This window comes from Liolophura sinensis, chromosome 1 (genome assembly GCF_032854445.1).
Source record: "Liolophura sinensis isolate JHLJ2023 chromosome 1, CUHK_Ljap_v2, whole genome shotgun sequence".
NCBI classification, from domain to species: Eukaryota; Metazoa; Mollusca; class Polyplacophora; order Chitonida; family Chitonidae; genus Liolophura; species Liolophura sinensis.
The window spans coordinates 15,590,040-15,610,973 of NC_088295.1; the positions used below are offsets into that span (position 1 = coordinate 15,590,040).

A 20,934-nucleotide genomic window follows, 5' to 3' on the forward strand; every position below is an offset into this window, starting at 1 on the left:
TTCCTTCACCTTTCTCACAGCAAAAGCCTGTTAAAAATTATCCATTAAACGAATGGAAAAACAACTAGTGTAGATCTGAATCGGCTTTTTTTGCACCGTTAAATGGATAGATGGGGACGCCCGCTGACGATACTTGCAAATTTAAGAAGTTTATTTTTGACATACGTATGTAGGTTAATGACCATAGGGGCCAAATGTTGTGACATAGTTTGAAAAAACAGCATGTAAATGACATGTAGCCTACTGCATAAATACTTTTTACAATATCGCTTTGCATGAGTATTTGGGTTTCAGAAAATCTCATGACAATTCAATCCAAAACTAATTAACTATATATTATTCATCTCCGTGGACCCATTCGCAGAAAAAAAACTCTTGTGCTTATGCATGTCACTTCGGCATGTATATAAATCTGCATCTTGATATGTCTGCTTAGTGTAGCTCTTTCTAGTCCCTTACATTCGTATTAATTAAATTTTCATCACAAGCAAAATTTGATCCGATTGTGCTGAGGGTGCATGATACACGATGTGAATTACCATTTTCCGGTAAAGCGCATCTACCGCCTGCATGGTCCCCGCTGCGGCTTCAAGTCAGGATTGGGGCTATCGTATACCCGGTATACATCGGCCCGGTGGTTCAAATGGACGGCTGTACACAATAATTTGTGTTTTAGGGACCTCCGTGGCCGAGGTGGCTAACGCGGCGTAATGACACAGTAGAGTTCATGTCCAGCTCATGGTATATATTTGCTTCCTCTCTGGTCGTTCGTGCATGAAACTTAACGTCTACCAGCAAAAGTGTTGGCGGTCGGCGGTTTTCCCCAGGCTCTGCCCGATTTCCTTCCACCATATAATGCTGGTTGCCGTCACACTGAAGTGAAATATTCCTGAGTACCGATATGGCTTGAAAAATTCAATCAATAAATAAATCAACCTGTTTCATGATCATATGCTGGCTAACTGCAACAGTTGTCGTCTGTAACTAAACCTGATTTTCGCCCTTGTGACAGGTGTTCAGCCAACTACACTCCATAGACTGGTGCAGCTGCCACCCACTTACAGAACTTCATTAGAAAAAGGATCACTTTTGATGCCTACATAAAGGTCTTCTCATAGTAATTCAGGCTATGTGTTCGCTGGTGAAGGGCTTACACTTATTGAGCCTATATATAGGCCTGTGTACCTCTGGCCAAAAAAGTAAGCATGCATGGCATGCCCTCCTTCTCAGTCCACCCGCCATTGTTGTATTCAGTCCACGTACTGATGCCGTTAAGTGCCTTTGTTTGTTATCGAGATAGCTACGTCATAATTTATGCATACCATTAACATTTTGCTTAATCACAATGTCAGACAGGAAGCATCGTGAACTGTATAAATGAGTACAGATTTTTTTGTTGGTTTTAAAAGACTTCTCCTCTGAGGGTAAATTGATGCAGTGCCCAAGGCAACTAACTTATCAGAATAACTGCGCAAGACCGACGCCAACTATAAAAAGAAAGTGCAAGTCAGGGTTGTCGTTCTTGACCTTTAAACCATGGCCGCAGACAACGAGGGGTTTTGTGCCTCTCCGTTTTGGGTAAGTTCTTCAAAAGACATTGAAATACCGCCGACTCTAAAATAGCAGTAAATTGAATACAACGTTTGCAACTGCCCCCCCTGTCTTTTTGGTGGCGTGGAAATGAAAGCACGGCTGCCGTGGTCTTACGAGTTGTGACGAAAACTGATCATCTCATGATCTGAAAACGTCACATTCCCGCCGGCATAAGTTTTAACTTAAAGAAGGGCGCGAACAAATTCTGGTTAGATTTACAAGTGGCTAGTATGATTTACCCAGGTGTAGCCAAGTTGTGTTGAACTTCCTTTTTGCCCAGTGCATATATGTAGTTTTGTGATACAGGCTAAACTTGTAATTCACGATGCTTCCACTTACCCAGTTCCATTGATCACTGTTATTAAAATTGATTATTTCAGTACGTTAATTGCTGACGTCAACACCGAATGCCCAAATTGATTTGAGTGAGAAAGATATTAAAATGTGGTACTGTTTCTTTAAGGTGAACCTTGTTCTGTAACATTAAGGTGAAGGTCAGTAGTTTTCACCAGACATAGGGTCTTCCTCGACTTATAAACCTGACTTGTCATCATTTAAGTGGAAAATGGTATGGGGTATGCACAAATCAATCAATCAATCAATCAGTCTTGCCAACATCACTATAGTGGGACCTTAGAAATTAGACCTAGAATTATGATGTCTAAAGGCTTCATCAGAGGCAAATGAGTTAAATCTTGATCAGCAATTTACTGTTCCTAGCAGATGATCTATTCATCTACCACAAACTCTTAACAGGAATTTCTGTTTTAATTTCAAGAGGAACTTTCATCATAAATGAAGTGGGAATTTTCCGCTACCTGTCAGTTGTTTTTGACAATTTTAGAGGTTTGAAGTATTGTTAATGGAAACCTTATAACATGACAAGAGCTGTGTCTCTTTCATTGGCATCATGACATTAAACATCCCCGCTTTTTTCCTTGTTTACAGTCAACACCTGCTTGCAATTATTGCATGTTTATTAGTGTTTAGCACTAAATGGTTTTCTTATTTGTTCAGTTTTGTTTAGCAGTGTAACTACTTATTTATTTTCAGGGAAAAAGTAAACCAAACCCAATATTGAATAATAAACTTACACATTGCTTTAATCCTTGTAGGATCACCAGTCCATCAGTAATACCACAGATCCCGACTTCACACCATGTTTTCAAAAGACAGTGGTGGTCCTAGCGCCCTGTGGGGTTCTATTGCTACTGGCCCCGTACCACTTGTATACCCTCAGAAAGAGCAAGGACGGGGTCATACCTTTATCATGGTTCAACATTACAAAAATGGTAAGACTTTCTGGTCATCAGCATTAGATCTAGGGCTTGACAGTATCTGTAAAAATAACACAAGTATTAAATAATCAAGTAAACAAAACTTTCAAAGATCTTTTCCTTAGCTTTAAATGGAAAACATAGGAACTGAAGATTGTCTTAGTCTGGTGGCTTCATTTGATCAAATAATAACACCTCCACAAATCCTGGATCTAACTGCACAAAGTTAATTTTTTTGAGTATATTTCATCTTGAGAGGCATTTACAGGAGAAAAAAATGAAAGTCAAAAGATAGCTAAATGTATGATTAAATACATGCACATGATAGTGTGGGATGAATTTGTGTGTGCCGTAATATGCTGCTGTTGTCTGACAGGTGTGCAGTGTTCTCCTGGCTTGTCTCACCCTGGTGGATGTGTTTAAGGGGATTCAGGAGAGAACCAATGGCATAACAGTACCACCTGTGAACTTTGTCTCATCATTAATTCTTGTCTTAACATTGGTAGGTTAAATGTTACACCCATTTTTGTTAATGTGATTTCCTGTCTTATCGTTTCTTTGGTGTGATATGTTTGATTTGCACTTGACTTCTTCCTTTGTGTACAAGTAAATATAGATGAAATGATATATCAAGTAATAATGCCTGCTTATTAAAGTCATTACCTCTTAGGGCCACAGTCAGAGATTGTTGAACATGGTAGCACAAATCATTGTTATTTGTGGTCATCATGCATATGTGCCTGTGAGAAATTCTGTTTTTTATTTTCTTCAGGCCTTCACAGTTTTCCTCATCAATTATGAGCGTATACATGGATTGAGATCGTCAGCATATCTATTTATATTTTGGTTCCTTTTAGCATTGTTTGAAATTGTTACATTTCGCTCCAAAATAAGAGTGGCTCTTATTGAGGTGAGTACCCATTCAATAACATTGTGAAAAAAAAAGTTGTCATTTTGTCTAACTCTTGTGCAAGTAGAGGAATTTACAATGGGAAATATGGTAGCTATTTAATGTAATTCATTGTGGAAATATAATATGGAGAGTGGAATGTACTTGACATCAAGTTTCTAGGTCAAAGTATCATGTAACAGTAAGTGTTTAAGGTCATTGAGTAATATGCCTAGATGACTCAATTCTGCTAAGTCATTCAATTTTCTTTCTGCATTATAATTACTTGCTGTGTTTATTGAGAAGGCAAATATTAGTGTGAAGGTCTGTATTATTTCCTCTTATTTTATATTTTTTTTTATTTTAGGGAGGAGTTACAGATGTTGCAAGATTTGTTGCATTTTATATATTCTACCCAATAGTTCTAGTTCAGGTAGTCCTGGCTGCCTTGGTGGATTTAGAACCTGCTACTTATGAGGTGGAACGAGATGAGGTAAGTTGTACAATATGTGGTGTATTCTAAATCTGCTGCAAGACTTAATGACTCATTGCACTTATAATGGAATTATGCAGTGTTAAAATGGAATATCATTGTCAAACTTTTAGTGGGAAAGGATGGGCCCTGTGAGCTGTGGAGAAGGGAGATAACTCTTACAGGACTATGACAAAGCAAAACTTAAGAACAGATGGCCACCATAGATAAAGCCCACAAGTTCTGTACTTGTCTTTCTTATCTTTTTATGTAACAAAGTGACATCAGTGCTCATAGGCTTGATATGAACTTTTTGTACGAGTATTGGTCACATTAACTTTTCATCGGTTGGAATAAACTTGTGACATTATGAAGTGTATCAATTGCGAGCACATTGCCCCCACCTCACCATCCATAAAGTGAAGATCTTTGAAATTAAAGCTTTTTAATTCCCTTTATCTCTTAATAGTCTGTATATGCCAAAGAAAGTGTGGATATAACAGCCGTTTCTCAGTACAAATGTGGTGCCTATACTGTATGTCATAGGATTGCTGTTTCTCTGATGCGAGATGATATTTGGACTCGTTTCTTTGCAGAATCCATGTCCAGAGAGAAGTGCCTCTTTTCTCTCCAGGATAACATTCTGGTGGTTTACTGGGTGAGGAAATTACTTCTAATACTATCCCTTTTAATAACCAATGCAATTTTGCAAGAATTTTTGCTTTCAGCTTTTTAGTTTGCCCAGAAATGTAAGATTATGTATTACACTTTTCATTTAAATTTTTTGCTTAAGAATGCATTTCTCAATGGTCTAAAAGATATTCCATAAAATATTTTTGAAAATCTTGGACTGTTATGAGTTTTAGTTTTTCTCATATTTTAAATTCTTGAGTTTATGGAAGTTTGGAGTGATTTGACTGGTTAATTTTACAATTCTTGAAAGCATTCATGGGTTTGTGCTCCTGAAACTGAGGCTCAGAACTTTCTCTTTTGTCAGTGGTTATGTCTAGAGATTAGTCATCTATATGGCAGTGGTTATGTCTAGAGATTAGTCATCTATATGGCAGTGGTTATGTCTAGAGATTAGTCGTCTATATGGCAGGGTACTGTGGCATTGAATCCAATCTGCTGTATTCTACGTAAAGTGGTTGATGTAGAGTGAACAAAAGAAACAGAACAGAAGCACAAAGGGCATTAGAAGGATACTTTTGATGTTATCATGCAAGATTTTCTGATAAGAGATTAATAAAAGAAAAAAAACTCTGTGGTCCTAAAAGGTGAATGAATCTTTACAGAATCAACAGAAATGTGTCACCCGGAAAAAGATAAATTTTGTTAAAATAGACATGAAATAGTGAAAGTTTTTATCTTGAGGTGATATATATTCGAATATGTTTTATGTTTATTTTTCAGCTTAGTTATTAAAGGATTTAAGAATCCGCTGGAGAGGAGTTCTCTGTGGTCACTGAACCCTGATGACAAATCTTCCTCTGTCGTGCCACAATTCACAGTAGAGTGGGACAAAGAATTGCGGAAAGCAAAGTGGTATGTTGTGCAGTTCTTTTTATGCAAATTATTAATTCTGAATTAAAATAAAATACACTTTCTGTATTCTGTCAAATACATGAAGTAAGAAATAAATTTTTTGCTCATGGACGAAGACACGGCACTCAATACCAGTTCAGAGGTTATAAATGGCGCATTTTATGCCAGAGGAATTGTAGAGAAGTTTGTCTATTTCTCAGACACCAGTATGGTACCTAAAACCACCATGACAAACATAATTAATTTATTTATATCAAACTCCCAGATGTCCTTGCAAGACAAGTTTATTCCATAGATCCTAACATTTGAATTGATGTTAATTCTATAGTGGAAGATACAAGATATCTAAAGAAGGCCAGAGTGATGGGAAAGGAGCTGACAAAGAGACGCGTACCCGCTATGAGGATGGTACGGTCTATACAGAAGTCACAGTCGTGGACGGACAGAAGAAGAAAGAGCCATCCTTGTTTATGGCATTGACCCGGGCGTTTGGGACGGTGGGAGTCATCGCTGGGTTGTTTAAACTCATGCACGATATTCTTATATTTGTCAGCCCCTATTTATTGAAGTAAGTAGTAAAGTCTGTTTTGTATTATAATTCATTTGATTGCAAACAATTTGTTTCTGAATATTAAAGATAAGATTACATCAGTTTTTGTCATTAAATGGACAAGACAGGACCTGGCTAAAACATATTTCTGTTGAAAGCAGGATACTCAAGCTTTCTAAAAGTATTGTACTTTATTATTTTAATGAGATTTCATCGAATAACATGTAGAACAAAATGACAATACTGCACAATAGCCGGTGGAAGTTGAGAGGACCAACTTGGGAATTTTATCAAATCAAACACGTTGCTATCAGCTTGTGTGGCATAAGCTGCAACGTAGCCTTTAACCATTCACTCCTTGAAGTGACATATGGTAACACATAATTACTGCATAAGACATCATTTTGAGATTGGTTACAATGATTTATTTATGTGTGGTCTAGGAGGGATTTCACAAAGTGTTGTGGGGCAGGTCTGTATCATTAATAACCACAGACGTAAAATCAGTTGATGTACAAACTGTATAATATTCAACGATTTATGACAGTCGCAGGCCGTCTTGGCCCAAACAGAATTCAGTTCCCCAAATACATTTTTTGCCAATCATGTTAGCATTTAGTCAGCAGTTTCTAAATAACATATATCTGAGTCAGAGCAAACTTCATTAGGGATGCCGAAGGTTTATGAGAAGATGGCATCTCACCGGACAATGCTTAAAATTGATTAAATCTTATCAGATAATCTGTTTTCAATGAATTTATTACAACTGAAACATTTAAATTTTGCTTCTTCGTCTTTGTCTTTCTTTTCTGTTTTCTGTTATAAAATACAGTAAAATTATTGAAACGCCATGATCAAGCCGAGGTGCCTTCTCTGACGTCTGCAATAAGTAGATCAGCACTACTTTCATCTTAGAAGCCACCGCTACAAAATTGAAGCATAAAATCAGCATCATTTGAATGGCGAGATCATCCTCAATCGTGCTTAGATTTATTTCCATTTGTTTTAGAATTGAGCGTGAATCTAGATCTGTAACAGTCCTATTGTAATTTTGTAAAACATTTAATAGGGGTCAAAATCAAAATCACCAATTTCCGAGTAAACTGTATTTATCACTTGGGACTACATCGCCAAAGTTCTCAACTTTTATATGCCATAGGCTACTGCTTAGACTGTTATGTGGAAAATACCTTAAACGTTAGAGAGCTAGAGCATGTAGAGTATACGTGACAACAACCTTGCTCTCGATAATGGAGATGTACTGAAGCTGTGTCAAGACAAAATCTCAGTAAACTTTTACTTGGTTGAAAAAATCTAAAAAATTATTCGATGTCTTTGAAAGGTAGTCTTTCAGTGGACATAAACATTAGTCAGGTGCCTTCCCTGACTTTAATGATCTTTGTATACATGTGTACAGTGTGTCCAGTGTCATTATATATACACATGTATGTGGAGAGTGAATTCTTCATCTGTTTTACTATTTTGGAATGTTTCAAGAGCATTATTACATCTATGACCTTGTTCAAGTTAAAATCTGTGGCTAGTATGGTATTTTCTAAGTTTGTGGATGAAAACCAGCCTGTGTCTTCATATGTTTCAGGTTGATGATACAGTTTACAAATGACAAGTCCATCCCTACCTGGAAGGGTTACTTGTATGCCGCCCTGATGGTCATCATTGCCCTCATTCAGTCTCTTGTCCTGCACCAATACTTCCACGGTTGTTTTCTGCTGGGAATGAGGCTGAGGACAGCCATTATTGCTGCCGTCTACAATAAGGTAATGCTGGTTTCCTGGATGACATCAGTTGTTTACTTCCATACGTATATGTACATGTATGTTTATGTCTAAAAAAGAAGAATGAAGCAAATCTAACATGGGTATGGCTTTAGTGTCATACTCAAGAATTTTTCACTTATACTTGTTCATTATTAAAGCAGTTTTATAGTTATAGGCCAATGTGTGTATGTTACACATTGTTAAATGTGTTTAACTTATGTGGTGAAAAAGTTTGTGCATAAGACTATGGAAACATAGCATTCTTATTGTATTAAAATCCTAGAAGATTGATCTTCTGTAGTAGGACCTCAGATGACATAAACCAATTTTAGCCCTTGTTCATTAGGATTGCCCGCCCTAGTCCAGTCTTTGCTGTCCCAGCCAGGTGTTCATGTCAGGCATGCTTGTTATGTGTATAACTTCACAGCCAACGTTCTCAGTCAAACCCTTTTGATTAGTGGTAAAGGTGTATTTCATGCGTGATGTGTTGGTTGTTTCCAGGCTTTGCTGTTGTCAAACTCTGCTCGCAAGTCATCCACTGTGGGAGAGATCGTGAACTTGATGTCTGTGGACGCCCAGAGATTCATGGATCTGATGACCTACATCCACATGTTGTGGTCGGCTCCGTTCCAGATAGCAGTGTCGCTCTACTTCCTGTGGCAGACCTTGGGGCCCTCTGTCCTGGCTGGGCTTGGTGTCATGATCTTACTGATACCTGTGAACGCCGTCATCGCTAACAAGACTAAACAGTTACAGGTATGGGCAGTATAGAAGACATTTTTAGCCTGTCCATTTAGCTGTCGACTCATGCATCTTGTTTGCTAGTATTACTTGTGGTCTGTACTGAGATGATTTCTGATAGCAACATTTAAATTGCAAAAGTTCTGTCCTTGCTATTTCAAACCATTCATGTACATAAGGGTCATGAGTTTGGATTTCTCTACATTTGGTTGCCATGACATGGTTGAAACATTGCCGATGTGGCATTCAGCCATATTCATTCATTCATTGATTCATTCTCTACATTTGGTTGCCATGACATGGTTGAAACATTGCCGATGTGGCATTCAGCCATATTCATTCATTCATTCATTGATTCATTCTCTACATTTGGTTGCCATGACATGGTTGAAACATTGCCGATGTGGCATTCAGCCATATTCATTCATTCATTGATTCATTCTCTACATTTGGTTGCCATGTCATGGTTGAAACATTGCCGATGTGGCATTCAGCCATATTCATTCATTCATTCTCTACATTTGGTTGCCATGACATGGTTGAAACATTGCCGATGTGGCATTCAGCCATATTCATTGATTCATTCTCTACGTTTGGATTGTAGGTCAAGCAGATGACTCTTAAAGATGAGAGAATAAAGCTGATGAATGAGATTTTGAATGGTATCAAGGTAAGTATCCTCCAGGGCTGTTGAGTACGTCACCGTGCCAGGTTCTAGGGCTGTTGAGTACGTCACCGTGCCAGGTTCCAAGGCTGTTGAGTACGTCACCGTGCCAGGTTCCAGGGCTGTTGAGTACGTCACCGTGCCAGGTTCCAGGGCTGTTGAGTACGTCACCGTGCCAGGTTCTAGGGCTGTTGAGTACATCACCGTGCCAGGTTCCAGGGCTGTTGAGTACGTCACCGTGCCAGGTTTTAGGGCTGTTGAGTATGTCACCGTGCCAGGTTCTAGTGCTGTCAATTAACACCATTTTCTTACATTTGAAGTGGTTGATTTTTGTTGTTATAGATTGCTTTCGTGTAGAATATTGCCTGCTGTAAGAAATATTGCACTTTTACAACTCTTGTGACTCATTATTAAACAAGTTAATAATTTAAGCAAGCTTTTACTTTTCTTGACTTTATCATAGGGAATATTAAACAATTAAAATTTTGTGTGGTTTCCTCCTCAAAGTGCAAAAGCCTGTCTCAGTTTTTAATTTCATTGAGTTAGGAATGTATTTTGTGCTCTGTGTGATTGTTGACCAGGTTTCAGCCGAACAGTCATTTTTTAGTTTTATCCCCTTTTTCTTAATCATGTAATTTGAAGATGTTTTGTTGCATAAATTGCATGTCCTTGTGTCTGTGCATCAGTAGACACATGGGGCAATCCACTGCCTAATGACTTCATGAGATAGATCACATGATGAATGTTTGCCATAAGTTATTTCCATATGTTAGATTTGTGAGTCAAGGAATATGTGTTGTTTAAATGGGACCAATATTCCGATTCACAGGTGCTGAAGTTGTATGCATGGGAAGGATCATTCCAGGAGAGAGTACTAGGTATCCGGAACAAAGAGTTGGTAGAGTTGAGGAAGGCTGCCTACCTGAATGCAGGCACATCATTTACGTGGGTGTGCGCCCCATTCCTGGTAAGTGCTATATAACACACACATGTCCTTAGTGTAGCTCCTACATTTTTTTATAATTGATATTTTTATTGATCATTGTTGTTTTTTTTTTTACAGATGTTCAACCAGATTCATTTGTACGGACAGAAGTATATTTGAATGAGAGATTGTTAGATACAATATACCCACAAAGTCTTCAGTAACTGTCGAAATAGACTATCACACACAAAACACAAATGATGTGTGAAGTTTTCTTTAACTAAACTTAACTATTGAATAGCAGATGACCAAAAATTTATAAATCTGTCTTGTTCCCCTCTTAGAAAACTAATGTGCCTTTCATTTTCATACAGACTTTGCATTTCTTACATGTATGTGTCTGCCTACTCAGCTCTGGCTTATGTCCATGGATGGTTAGTTAGTCAACCCTGGTTGATTGTACAGCTGTAGCTTGTTGTTTTTCATGGTTAGGACTGGAGGTACACACATAAAGACAGAATTTGTAAGATTTAAAGACTTCCTACTGGAAGATGTCAAAAATAGAATAGATTAAATGGATGATGTAATTTCAAGATTATTTTACCCTGCTCCAAAATTGATCAATGGGTATGCTATAACAGTTGACAATCGTCCTTTTTTCTGTTAATACTTCTTCCTGAACCTTTTAAAACAATTTTATACCACATGCTCATTTAAATATTAGGAAGAACTCATTTATTTTTCAAGAGTTTGGTCAATTTTGTTTTACCTTGGATAGTATTTCTTGCAGTGCACGGTATTTTACTTTTTTTTTCTCCCCAACAGGTATCCCTGATCACATTTGCAGTGTATGTTCTCTCCAGCCCGGAAAATGTCCTTGATGCAGAGAAAGCATTTGTTTCTCTGTCCCTGTTCAACATTCTGCGCTTCCCCTTGTCCATGTTACCTCAACTCATCAGCAACATGGTACAGGTTAGTTGTCCTCTTGTCAGTGTTACCTGAACTCATCAGCAGCATGGTACAGGTGGGTTGTCCCCTTCTCAGTGTTACCGTAGCTCATCGGCAACATGGCACAGGTGAGTTGTCCCCTTGTCAGTATTACCTCGACTCATCAGCAACATGGTACAGGTGAGTTGTCCTTTTGTCAGTGATACCTGAACTCATCAGCAACATGGTACAGGTGAGTTGTCCTTTTGTCATTGTTACCTCAACTTCTCAGCAATATGGTACAGGTCAGTTGTCTTTTTGTCAGTGATACCTGAACTCATCAGCAACATGGTACAGATAGGTTCTCCTATTGTCTATGTTACCTCAACTCCTCAGTAGCATGGTACAGATGAGTTGTGCCCTTGTCCATGTTACCTGAACTCATCAGCATCATGCTGCAGGTGAGTTCTCCGCTTGTGAATTTTACTTCGACTCATTAGCAACATGGTTAACAGTGTTGGAATAAAAATTTCACACACAACTAGTTTTTGGTATGTTTATTGTTTTTGGGAATTTGTAACTTATGGTACTGCACACATGTATCTCATGTAAATTTTTAGTATAAACTATCATATGTTTTTTCTCCCACTAGACCTCAGTCTCCATGAAACGCCTGCGTGTGTTTCTCAGTAATGATGAGCTGGATCCAGATGCTGTTCAGACCAACCCGGAAGCCAGTGAGTTGTCCAACCACTTGTAATGGTGTTACAGCACGGTTTTGTATGACTTTCATGTAACGGTACTAAAAGACTTTAACATATGCAAAAACTTATCCAAAGAATAAGTCATGTAAAAATTTTGTAAAGAAATAACGCATGAATAGTTGATGGTATGTACCAGTGTTCTTGTTTGGTTGGCATAGTCTGTCTTTTTTCAGAGTAAATCTTTGTTTGTTACTATATTAGATTGAAACCTTTAACCTGCAAGCAGATCTTATTGTTGCTATCACTTACAAGCCTGCAGAAAACTACTTGAGTGGCACCTGACAATGTGTCCTGTACCAATGACTGTGCCTGACATTTAAAAGTTTGTGGCGGACAAATTTTTTTCTGGTCTAGAGGGAGATATTAAATGCAAATCGCACAAGGAGAAAATAATGGAAGTGTATATAGTAAGATCTTGGCTTCAATGGATTTCTTGCCTTACTTTTTCTCCCAACCAAATAAACTTCTAAATTATACTCTGAATGGAATTTTTTCTGATTCTGCTGAATTGACACTGTTAGAATATTATATCTACGCGACATAGCTAAATATTACTACTGACCAACCAAGCATGTATTATGTGGGGAAAACTTTAAACAGGGCCCTCTATGATATCCCCTCCACATGTTTAGATTAACTGTATCTTGACCCTGTTTTGTTTTTAACTGAATAAGTAAAACACCACATGCTATTAGGATAAAAGAATGGAAGCCAAGACATCATCTCTGTTCGATACATAATGACCCAGTTTATTGTTTACATCATCAGTAACTTGTGGATGTGCAGTGGCTAGGTAATGGAACTCGGACGATGTATAATGCTGTAATGGCCAATCGCCCGAGAAACCTTTTTAATTTGTTTTAGACATGTTAGTTCTAAAATATGTTGTACACAGAAGCATCAATAAAATCGAACTGCTGACAGCTGAATGTTCTTTTATTGAAACAAACTCATGGAAGCATGGTCATGAGTAGATAAGAGACAATTACACAGCTGAATATCTCATCTTTTCACAGACCTCTGACATTGGCTGTTTTTGTACTGGACAATGTCCCTGTCTGGCTGAGTATTTGCAGGCTTGCTGTTAATGTAAAGTTTTGATGGAACATATACATTTATGTGGAATGGTGAAATGACATCAGGTGATATGTTAATGCATGGTTTTCAGAGCATGCTATTGAGGTGAAAAAGGGAACATTTACCTGGGACAAGGATGGCGACCCTATTTTAAAAAGGTAATCATATTTGTGAATTGTTCACCATTGTATAAAGATGTACTTCATTGAGCAAATCTAAGCCTACCTCTAACTCAAGAATATATATATATAAGTGATACATTACCAACATATATTTGCATTTCTTGTACTGCAATTGTTGTGGTTAAAGCAGCTATAAATATGAATATGTAAGAGCATCTTATTTTGGAAATAGCTCATGATTTATATAAAATTGCCATCTAAAGTTACTGGGTAAAGTTACTGATGATGTTAACCTGATGTGTCACCTTCCAGCATTGACCTGATGGTACCCCAGGGGTCCCTGGTGGCTGTGGTCGGGGCTGTGGGGTCAGGCAAGTCATCACTGCTGTCAGCTCTGCTAGGGGACATGGAGAAAATCTCTGGGTCTGTCAATGTCAAGGTTAGAAAACCTCTACCTTAGTACAGATAACTACTTAAAAATGGAGTCATACTGGTCTTTTTCTCCAGAGAATGGACATTAAGAATTGAAAAATTGTTCCAATGGATTTTGAGGTTCTTATCTGTACTTGGTTCAGACAAGTAAAAATTCAAAATCTAAGGATTTAATCTGTAAAGTCAATGTTCATGACATTGACAAGATATAGTGGATACTTTTACCACAGCTTCTTCAGGAATTCAGAAAAGTATTCAGGATGATTTCAGTTCATATTGATATGAACACATATTAATGTGTTTGTTGTAGGGATCAGTTGCATATGTGCCCCAGCAGGCCTGGATTCAGAATGCCACCCTGAAGAACAACATCCTGTTTGGGAAGAGCTTACAGGACTGTGATTATTACAAGGTGATTGATGCCTGCGCCCTAAAGTCTGACTTTGAGATGTTACCTGCTTCTGATCAAACAGAGATAGGAGAAAAGGTAGGTCTTAGGTCAGGTGTACCTAATTAGAGCATATACTTCATGTAGTCTCAAAATGGCTGTAAAAAATGTTTTTGGTATCACCAACATTGTTCTGGAGCACATGGTTGCTGAGTGGACAATGTTTTGTGTGTATGGCAGAGATTATAGTGCTTGTGACAAGAGGAAAAATTGTGGTAAAGAAAAAAGTCAAATCCTATGACACAGTTACAATGATAACCAAATCGACAAAATGTGATAAAAAGGAAACTGTGCCTCAATTACAATTCAACCAAACTGATAAAAAGCAAATTGTGCCTCAAAACTTCTTAATCGTTCTTTTAGAAAGGTTATAAATAAAGTAAGTCAGAGGTTTACCTACTTGTGTATGTTGTATAGTCATTTATGCACCTGACCAGTGATATACTCCCATGTTTTATCTGACCAGGGTATAAACCTCAGTGGTGGTCAGAAGCAGAGGGTCAGTCTGGCCAGGGCAGTCTACCAGGACACTGACCTCTATCTTCTGGATGACCCTCTCAGTGCTGTAGACTCGCATGTCGGCAAGCATATCTTTGAACAAGTTATTGGTCCAGATGGAGTGCTGAAAGGAAAGGTATGAGTTATGTGGGTCTCTCAATTTGTCCATCTGACCTGAGAATGTTGTCTTGTGTTACACAGCAGTTGATGATTTATTCTATTTGCAATCATTGTGGGTCTTCCGGGATTTATTTTATTTCCAATCATTGGGGGTCTTCCGTGATTTATTTTATTTCCAATCCTTGTGGGTCTTCTGTGGACTGGTGGTTAGCATGCTAGAGCAGCACAATCACCCAAGTCTCTCACCAATGCGGTGGATGAGAGTTCGAGGCTAGCTTCGACTGACTTCCTCTTTGGTTGTAAGTGGTAAGGTCTGGCAGCAACCTGTGGATGGTCGTGGGGCACTGCCCGATTTCCTCCCACCAAAATGCTTTCTGTCATGGTATGGTTACATGTGGTAACATTTAATGTTTGCCTGTCTCAGTCATCTGTACAGGTGACTCGTATGGTTACACGTGGTAACATCTACTGTTTACCTGCCTTAGCCCTCTGTGCTGGTGACTCATGGCATGGTTACATGTGGTAACATCTACAGTTATCTGTCTCAGTCCTCTGTGCTGGTGACTAGGGTATGGTTAAATGTGGTAACATCTACTGTTTACCTGCCTCAGTCCTCTGTACTGGTGACTCATGGTATGGTTACATGTGGTAACATCTACTGTTTACCTGCCTTAGCCCTCTGTGCTCGTGACTCATGATATGGTTACATGTGGTAACATTTACTGTTTACCTGTCTCAGCCCTCTGTACTGGTGACTCATGGTATGGTTACATCTGGTAACATCTACTGTTTACCTGCCTCAGTCCTCTGTGTTGGTGACTCATGGTATGGTTACATGTGGTAACATCTACTGTTTACCTGCCTCAATCCTCTGTGCTGGTGACTCATGATGTTACCTGTATTAACATCTAATCTTGTTTACCTCAGACCCTTGTCCTGGTGACCCACAGGATAGGTTACCTGTATTAACATCTACTCTTGTTTGCTTGCCTCAGACCCGTATCCTGGTGACCCACGGGATAGGTTACCTGCCACAGGTAGATCAGATCATTGTGTTAGTGGATGGTCAGATATCTGAGGTGGGTTCCTACAAAGAGTTGATGGATCATGCTGGAGCTTTTGCGGACTTCCTGAAGAATTACCTGACATCTGAAGAGGATCTAGAGGAGGAGATCCTGGATCCTGAAGGTCAGTGTGAACTGTGTAAATAGTGTGCAGTATGAAGATAAAAGGGAGCAAGCTGTGGTCTAGTGGTTAAAGGTGCTTGTGTTCCATTTCCACAGTGTGGGTTCAAGCTCAGCTTTGAACACTGTGTTGATTCTTGGTGACTCTTGTGTAGCCATTTGTGCAGCTGACCTTCATTCTGTGAAGACCATTTGTCCTCCATTAATATCACAAGTCTGAACATCACAAGCTGAAAAGGTTGTCAGTAACTTACCAAAGGTGGTGTGTTTACACTAGGCGCTCGTGTTTCCACCAATATGACTGACTGCTATGGCATATGTGACAAATTCTTTGTTACAACATTAAATAAAGTGATGTTTAATGATAAAAATAAAAGATAAAAACTTCACATGCTTAAAAAAGGCGTATAGTTTTGAATACGTTGTACACAGTTAAAAATAATTAGTTCCCCTTGTTGTTTTTGCACGAGAGGACACTATATTACTGCAACAGTATTTTTATGGAAAATTGCATTTTTCAAAGATCTGAAGTTTAAAACATTGAGTGGAGTCTGTAATATACTTATATACTATTCGGTGTCTCTGCACCTTGCTAATTCTCTGACCTTTTTCTCTATGGAATGCTCTTCATAGACCCTGTAAGCAACATGGAAGGTATCAGTAGTTACAGCTTGTGTTAATACCAGCCTTCTTAATTATATAATACTGTTTGTGTTGAGAATGTTTTGATGCATTTCTGAGTCATGGTCTAACATATATATATCTGTATTCAGTGTATATCCTTTTACTAACATCTACAAAAGAATGTTTCTTGCTGTATTTTTTTGTCAGTTTTGATACAATTTTCCACAAAATTTTAAAGTTGTCTTTACACCTGTTTGTCACTGTCTACACAAAATCTGTTTAAAAAACTCTTATATTTTTCTTTTTTTTCATTTGAGAACATGCTGTGTGCTAATATAAATTTATGGCCTCATTTGTCATATCATTAGAACTATGTGAACACAAGCCTATCTAGATTTGACAAAGAAAATTTAGTTTATTTACTCATGTGAAGACGTGTGGCGTGGAACTTCTATTTGTAGTTTGCATGTTGCAAGATTCATTTTGCCGGATGCTGTGTTTACAGTGCAGATAGGCTTTGTAACTTTTATTCTTTGAAAATGTATTTATTGACCTGCTAAAGTATTGTGATTGTCATATTTACATGAAATGACGTGTAAATAAATTGATTAGCTGAATAGAGCTTAGGAAATACATTCAAAACTTGTGATAATTATGCTGCAAAAAATAGTATTTATCTTTTGAAATGAAAATAGAGCTCCGTAAAAGAGAAATTTTGAGGCAACCTTGAAGAAGAAGTCTAATGAAACTTGAATAGTGCACTATGTTTTATTACATGTATGTGTCTGACAGCTGTCATTGAATTTTGTCCTTAATGTTATTATTTCAGTGGCATTTGTGTAAGCTTTCCCCAAAAGTTATTTGAATTTGCATTTCTGTATGAGATAGATGATTGTGAAGGAATGTGTGGTATTTGTATTGATAATGCGTGGAATATCTATATCTGTGCATGAACAAAAACATGAGGCATATGTTCATATTGTAGACTGGCTTTTTTTATTTCTCTTTCAAACAAATCTACTGATGTTGAGGGTAATGGAATGTTGATGGATATATACAAGCACCTGCCTGTACTATACAGTGAGCAGATGTCTACGTAATATTTCATTTACTGTTTGAAGTGCATACCTCCAAGTAGATTGAATAACCCATTTTACTGATTTGTGTTTACACAGTTGTTTTGTTTTGACTTTCAATATATCTATTTCAAAATATGCATATTGTTAATAATATGCTAATTTATGATATATCCAACATGAAGAGCAAAATGGTTCAGTGATAGTCAGTTTTGATTACTCTAATTGTTATTCCTGTTGTTAACTGTATAACTTAATGACAGTGTTAACAATTTTGAGAAACCCTTGTTGGCTCAGTTGACTAAAGCGACTGTTCGGCTGCTGTTTTAAAGATGGAGAAAACTTTAAAATTACATGAATTTCAGGTGAAAGAGTGCAAAAAGTTAGTCGTAAATGTGGTTTTCAGTATTTTTTTCAATTTTTCTTTAAAGAGAAAAAGACACTTGAAAATAATTCTTGTATGGTGGGTATTTGGGACCACCTTTGTGAATATATGGTCTTTGTGGAATAATCATATTAATAAGGATTTAGCATTTGGTTAATAATTATGTTTGCTCTAGAATTTGGTTTTTATAGCTAAGAAATGTGTTCAACCTGGATTTTGATCATATTTATGTTTTTAATATACTCATAAATATCAATTTTCAGATTAAATGCATATTTTTATATGTAAACAACAAATTTATATAAATAAATACCAAATGGTGGTCACAAATACCTACCATACAAAGATATTTACAAATACCCTTATGTCCTAAAATAAATATCAACAGAATTATAAAAGACCATATTTGCTAAAAAGTTTAATTTGATGGGTATAGTCATCAAGTTTTTCCTCCTCCCGTTATAAATCTGACAGCTGCCATACAAGTGACCACTAGATCAATGAAATGTGTGAATTTAATGAAAGCTTTGGATTTCGTCATACTTTGGGATTTATTTTCAGTATGTTTGGTGAATGACAGCCTAACCTCATTAAGCTTATAAACCTTCTCGTGTGCTTGACTTTATTACGTGAATCGTATGGATATATTTGTTGTTAAAAGCCATTTATTGTTATTTATATTATCTCCCCTGATGTTCTGATTCTAGCTGCCACATTACGGGAAGAAATTCTTTCTCATCTGGGTTCAATAATGGAAGATGAAGGCTCAAAACAACTCATCAACAGGTTAGTAGCATCATCTATAAGTGTTTCCATCATCTTGTCACACTGAGTCCCCTTTACTCTACCCTGGTAGCAATCCTGTAAGGCACAGTCTCCATAAATCGAACTCAGTCTACACCCTTCATTTGTCCATTTGGTTTAAACGAGGTTTAAGGGAGTGAAATGAATCCCTGTATCGGTCGTTGTGTAAACCGGCGATCGGTAAAGAGGCTTTCAATGCTCAAGAAAACATGTCCAAAGATACAACAACAACACTAGTTCCACTTGTGATACCTATCCAAAAGAAACTCAAGTTTTGTATCTACCTATTTTCACGATATTCCAGAGTCAACCAATAGCCAATACGTAGGTCTAAATAAGTGGTGGGGCATATATTGCAGAAACTTGTACAGGCCTAGGCTTCTCCGTACAAGTCCACGTGTTCCGAATCATACAGTGTTGTGCAGGATTCATACCAGCCGATGTTGAGCGCTGACCACTGTATTGATGTTTGTACAGATCTGTGCTTGAGATCTAATAAAGACTATTTAAGTCATTAATTATGATCTGTACATTATATCCAGCCTTGGAACTGGCAGGTGTTGAGGATTCCTGCTGATCAAGCCCTGCTTCCCATTGATTAAAAGTTTTAATTGTCATATATAACCAGGTGCAAGCATCTACTCACACCAAGTCTTGGTGAAACAAAATGTGCAGATTTCTTTATGTGACGGAACGCAATTTTCATTCACAAACATAAGTAAGCCTGCCAGCGGGCGTATTCATGATTACGGAAAGCTACTTAAAAATCTACACAAGCTGTCAGCCTCAGCTTTTGTCTGAATTCTCAAGTAATATTTTAATCATGCATGTGCTTTTGTGTTTGTTCTATCTGCTAATAATTTCTAAAGTAAATACCTGTACCAGTTGTCGTTCAGTGTGATGTTACCCATATACATTGTATAGTTTGTGTCATTATCGTTCAACTGAAAAGTTTGTCAAGAATATAATTCGCTTCAGTCGAAGCCTGAGGTGAGGCTTCCAAGGGATGGGAGAAGAGGAAATGTATTTGCTTTAAATAGACTTTACTCCATGTCATATTGCATCATTCGTATATTCGAGCATACCTTTAGGATAATTAATTGTATATAAATATGCATATGGATTATGCAGCCATTCACAGTTCTAAATTTACTGCAGACATTATTAAGACAGGCAGTCATATTGTATTGGAAATTGATGGATACCTTCCAGAACCTCACACCTAACAGGGATACAGGTGCCACATGAAGTGTACGTAGTTTTGTGTGTGATGGATGACGGGTACAGTCACATTTTCCCTCTACTGATTTCAAGCAAGTTCTGGTGGGGAATCAGGGAATCAGGAAATGGGGCCTTTGATTTTCTCAATTAGGTCAAAACACACAAACTTTGTTTATTGTTTGAGTGTTTGTTTGTTTCGTTCGTTTTAACTGAACCTAAAGCAATGATTTATGGGGAAGGGTTCTAAAGAAGCAGATTTTTACTTAAACTGAGCCACCAATCTTTCCTGTAAATTATGAAATTCCCCTTCTTATAGCATAAAGTAAAATATTGATGCCTAAAATATGTAACAGTTGTGATATGTATGAAAATATTCAAATGACACTTTTTGTTATAATATGGTGGTGATTTTGTTTACTGATTATTGGCAATACACAGGCAAATTTCTCGTGTGCGCACTCAGACAGAGAATTCTGAAGAGAAACCAGTGTCCAGGACAGCATCACAGGCATCAAAACTGAACTCCACATCCCAGCTGTCCCTGAACAAGGTTGTGGATGTAGATGGGAAGACGTGTAAACCTCCATCCTGGTACAAGGGCCCAGAGGAGCAGGATAAACTGATCCAGAAGGAGGTGTCTATGACAGGCAGGGTAAGGAACTGCGACCCACTGAACGGTTTGTCAGCCTACTCTATTTACATCGTGACCTGACAGTTTTCTGGATCTCTCTCTCTCTCTCTCTCTCGCATGAAATCGGCGAAAAGAGAACAATATAAATTTGGGTGTTTCCATCTCAATCTGTCAGTTTGTCAAGCTT

The 20,934-nt window shown here is 37.7% G+C and overlaps 1 protein-coding gene across 4 annotated transcripts in view; it reads left to right on the forward strand.

The window, feature by feature from the left end:
- The first annotated feature begins 2,765 nt into the window (after window positions 1–2,765).
- Window positions 2,766–20,934, forward strand: part of LOC135475710 (multidrug resistance-associated protein 1-like) — a 41,491-nt gene continuing 23,322 nt past the window's right edge. For 3 of the 4 annotated variants that reach the window (XR_010445065.1, XM_064755646.1, XM_064755657.1), the window contains exons 1-21: window positions 2,766–2,885; window positions 3,247–3,372; window positions 3,643–3,780; window positions 4,127–4,252; window positions 4,828–4,889; window positions 5,645–5,776; window positions 6,105–6,344; window positions 7,927–8,104; window positions 8,606–8,860; window positions 9,450–9,515; window positions 10,339–10,476; window positions 11,260–11,406; window positions 12,014–12,098; window positions 13,294–13,360; window positions 13,637–13,763; window positions 14,067–14,243; window positions 14,671–14,838; window positions 15,818–16,010; window positions 16,640–16,660; window positions 18,799–18,877; window positions 20,555–20,768. Coding sequence is in view for 3 of the 4 variants with exons in the window: in XM_064755646.1 (XP_064611716.1) it covers window positions 2,883–2,885; window positions 3,247–3,372; window positions 3,643–3,780; window positions 4,127–4,252; window positions 4,828–4,889; window positions 5,645–5,776; window positions 6,105–6,344; window positions 7,927–8,104; window positions 8,606–8,860; window positions 9,450–9,515; window positions 10,339–10,476; window positions 11,260–11,406; window positions 12,014–12,098; window positions 13,294–13,360; window positions 13,637–13,763; window positions 14,067–14,243; window positions 14,671–14,838; window positions 15,818–16,010; window positions 16,640–16,660; window positions 18,799–18,877; window positions 20,555–20,768 (2,742 nt within the window). In the remaining variant the exon portion in view is untranslated. The remainder of the gene's footprint in view (window positions 2,886–3,246; window positions 3,373–3,642; window positions 3,781–4,126; window positions 4,253–4,827; window positions 4,890–5,644; window positions 5,777–6,104; window positions 6,345–7,926; window positions 8,105–8,605; window positions 8,861–9,449; window positions 9,516–10,338; window positions 10,477–11,259; window positions 11,407–12,013; window positions 12,099–13,293; window positions 13,361–13,636; window positions 13,764–14,066; window positions 14,244–14,670; window positions 14,839–15,817; window positions 16,011–16,639; window positions 16,661–18,798; window positions 18,878–20,554; window positions 20,769–20,934) is intronic. The other variant, XM_064755664.1, reaches the window with a different exon arrangement.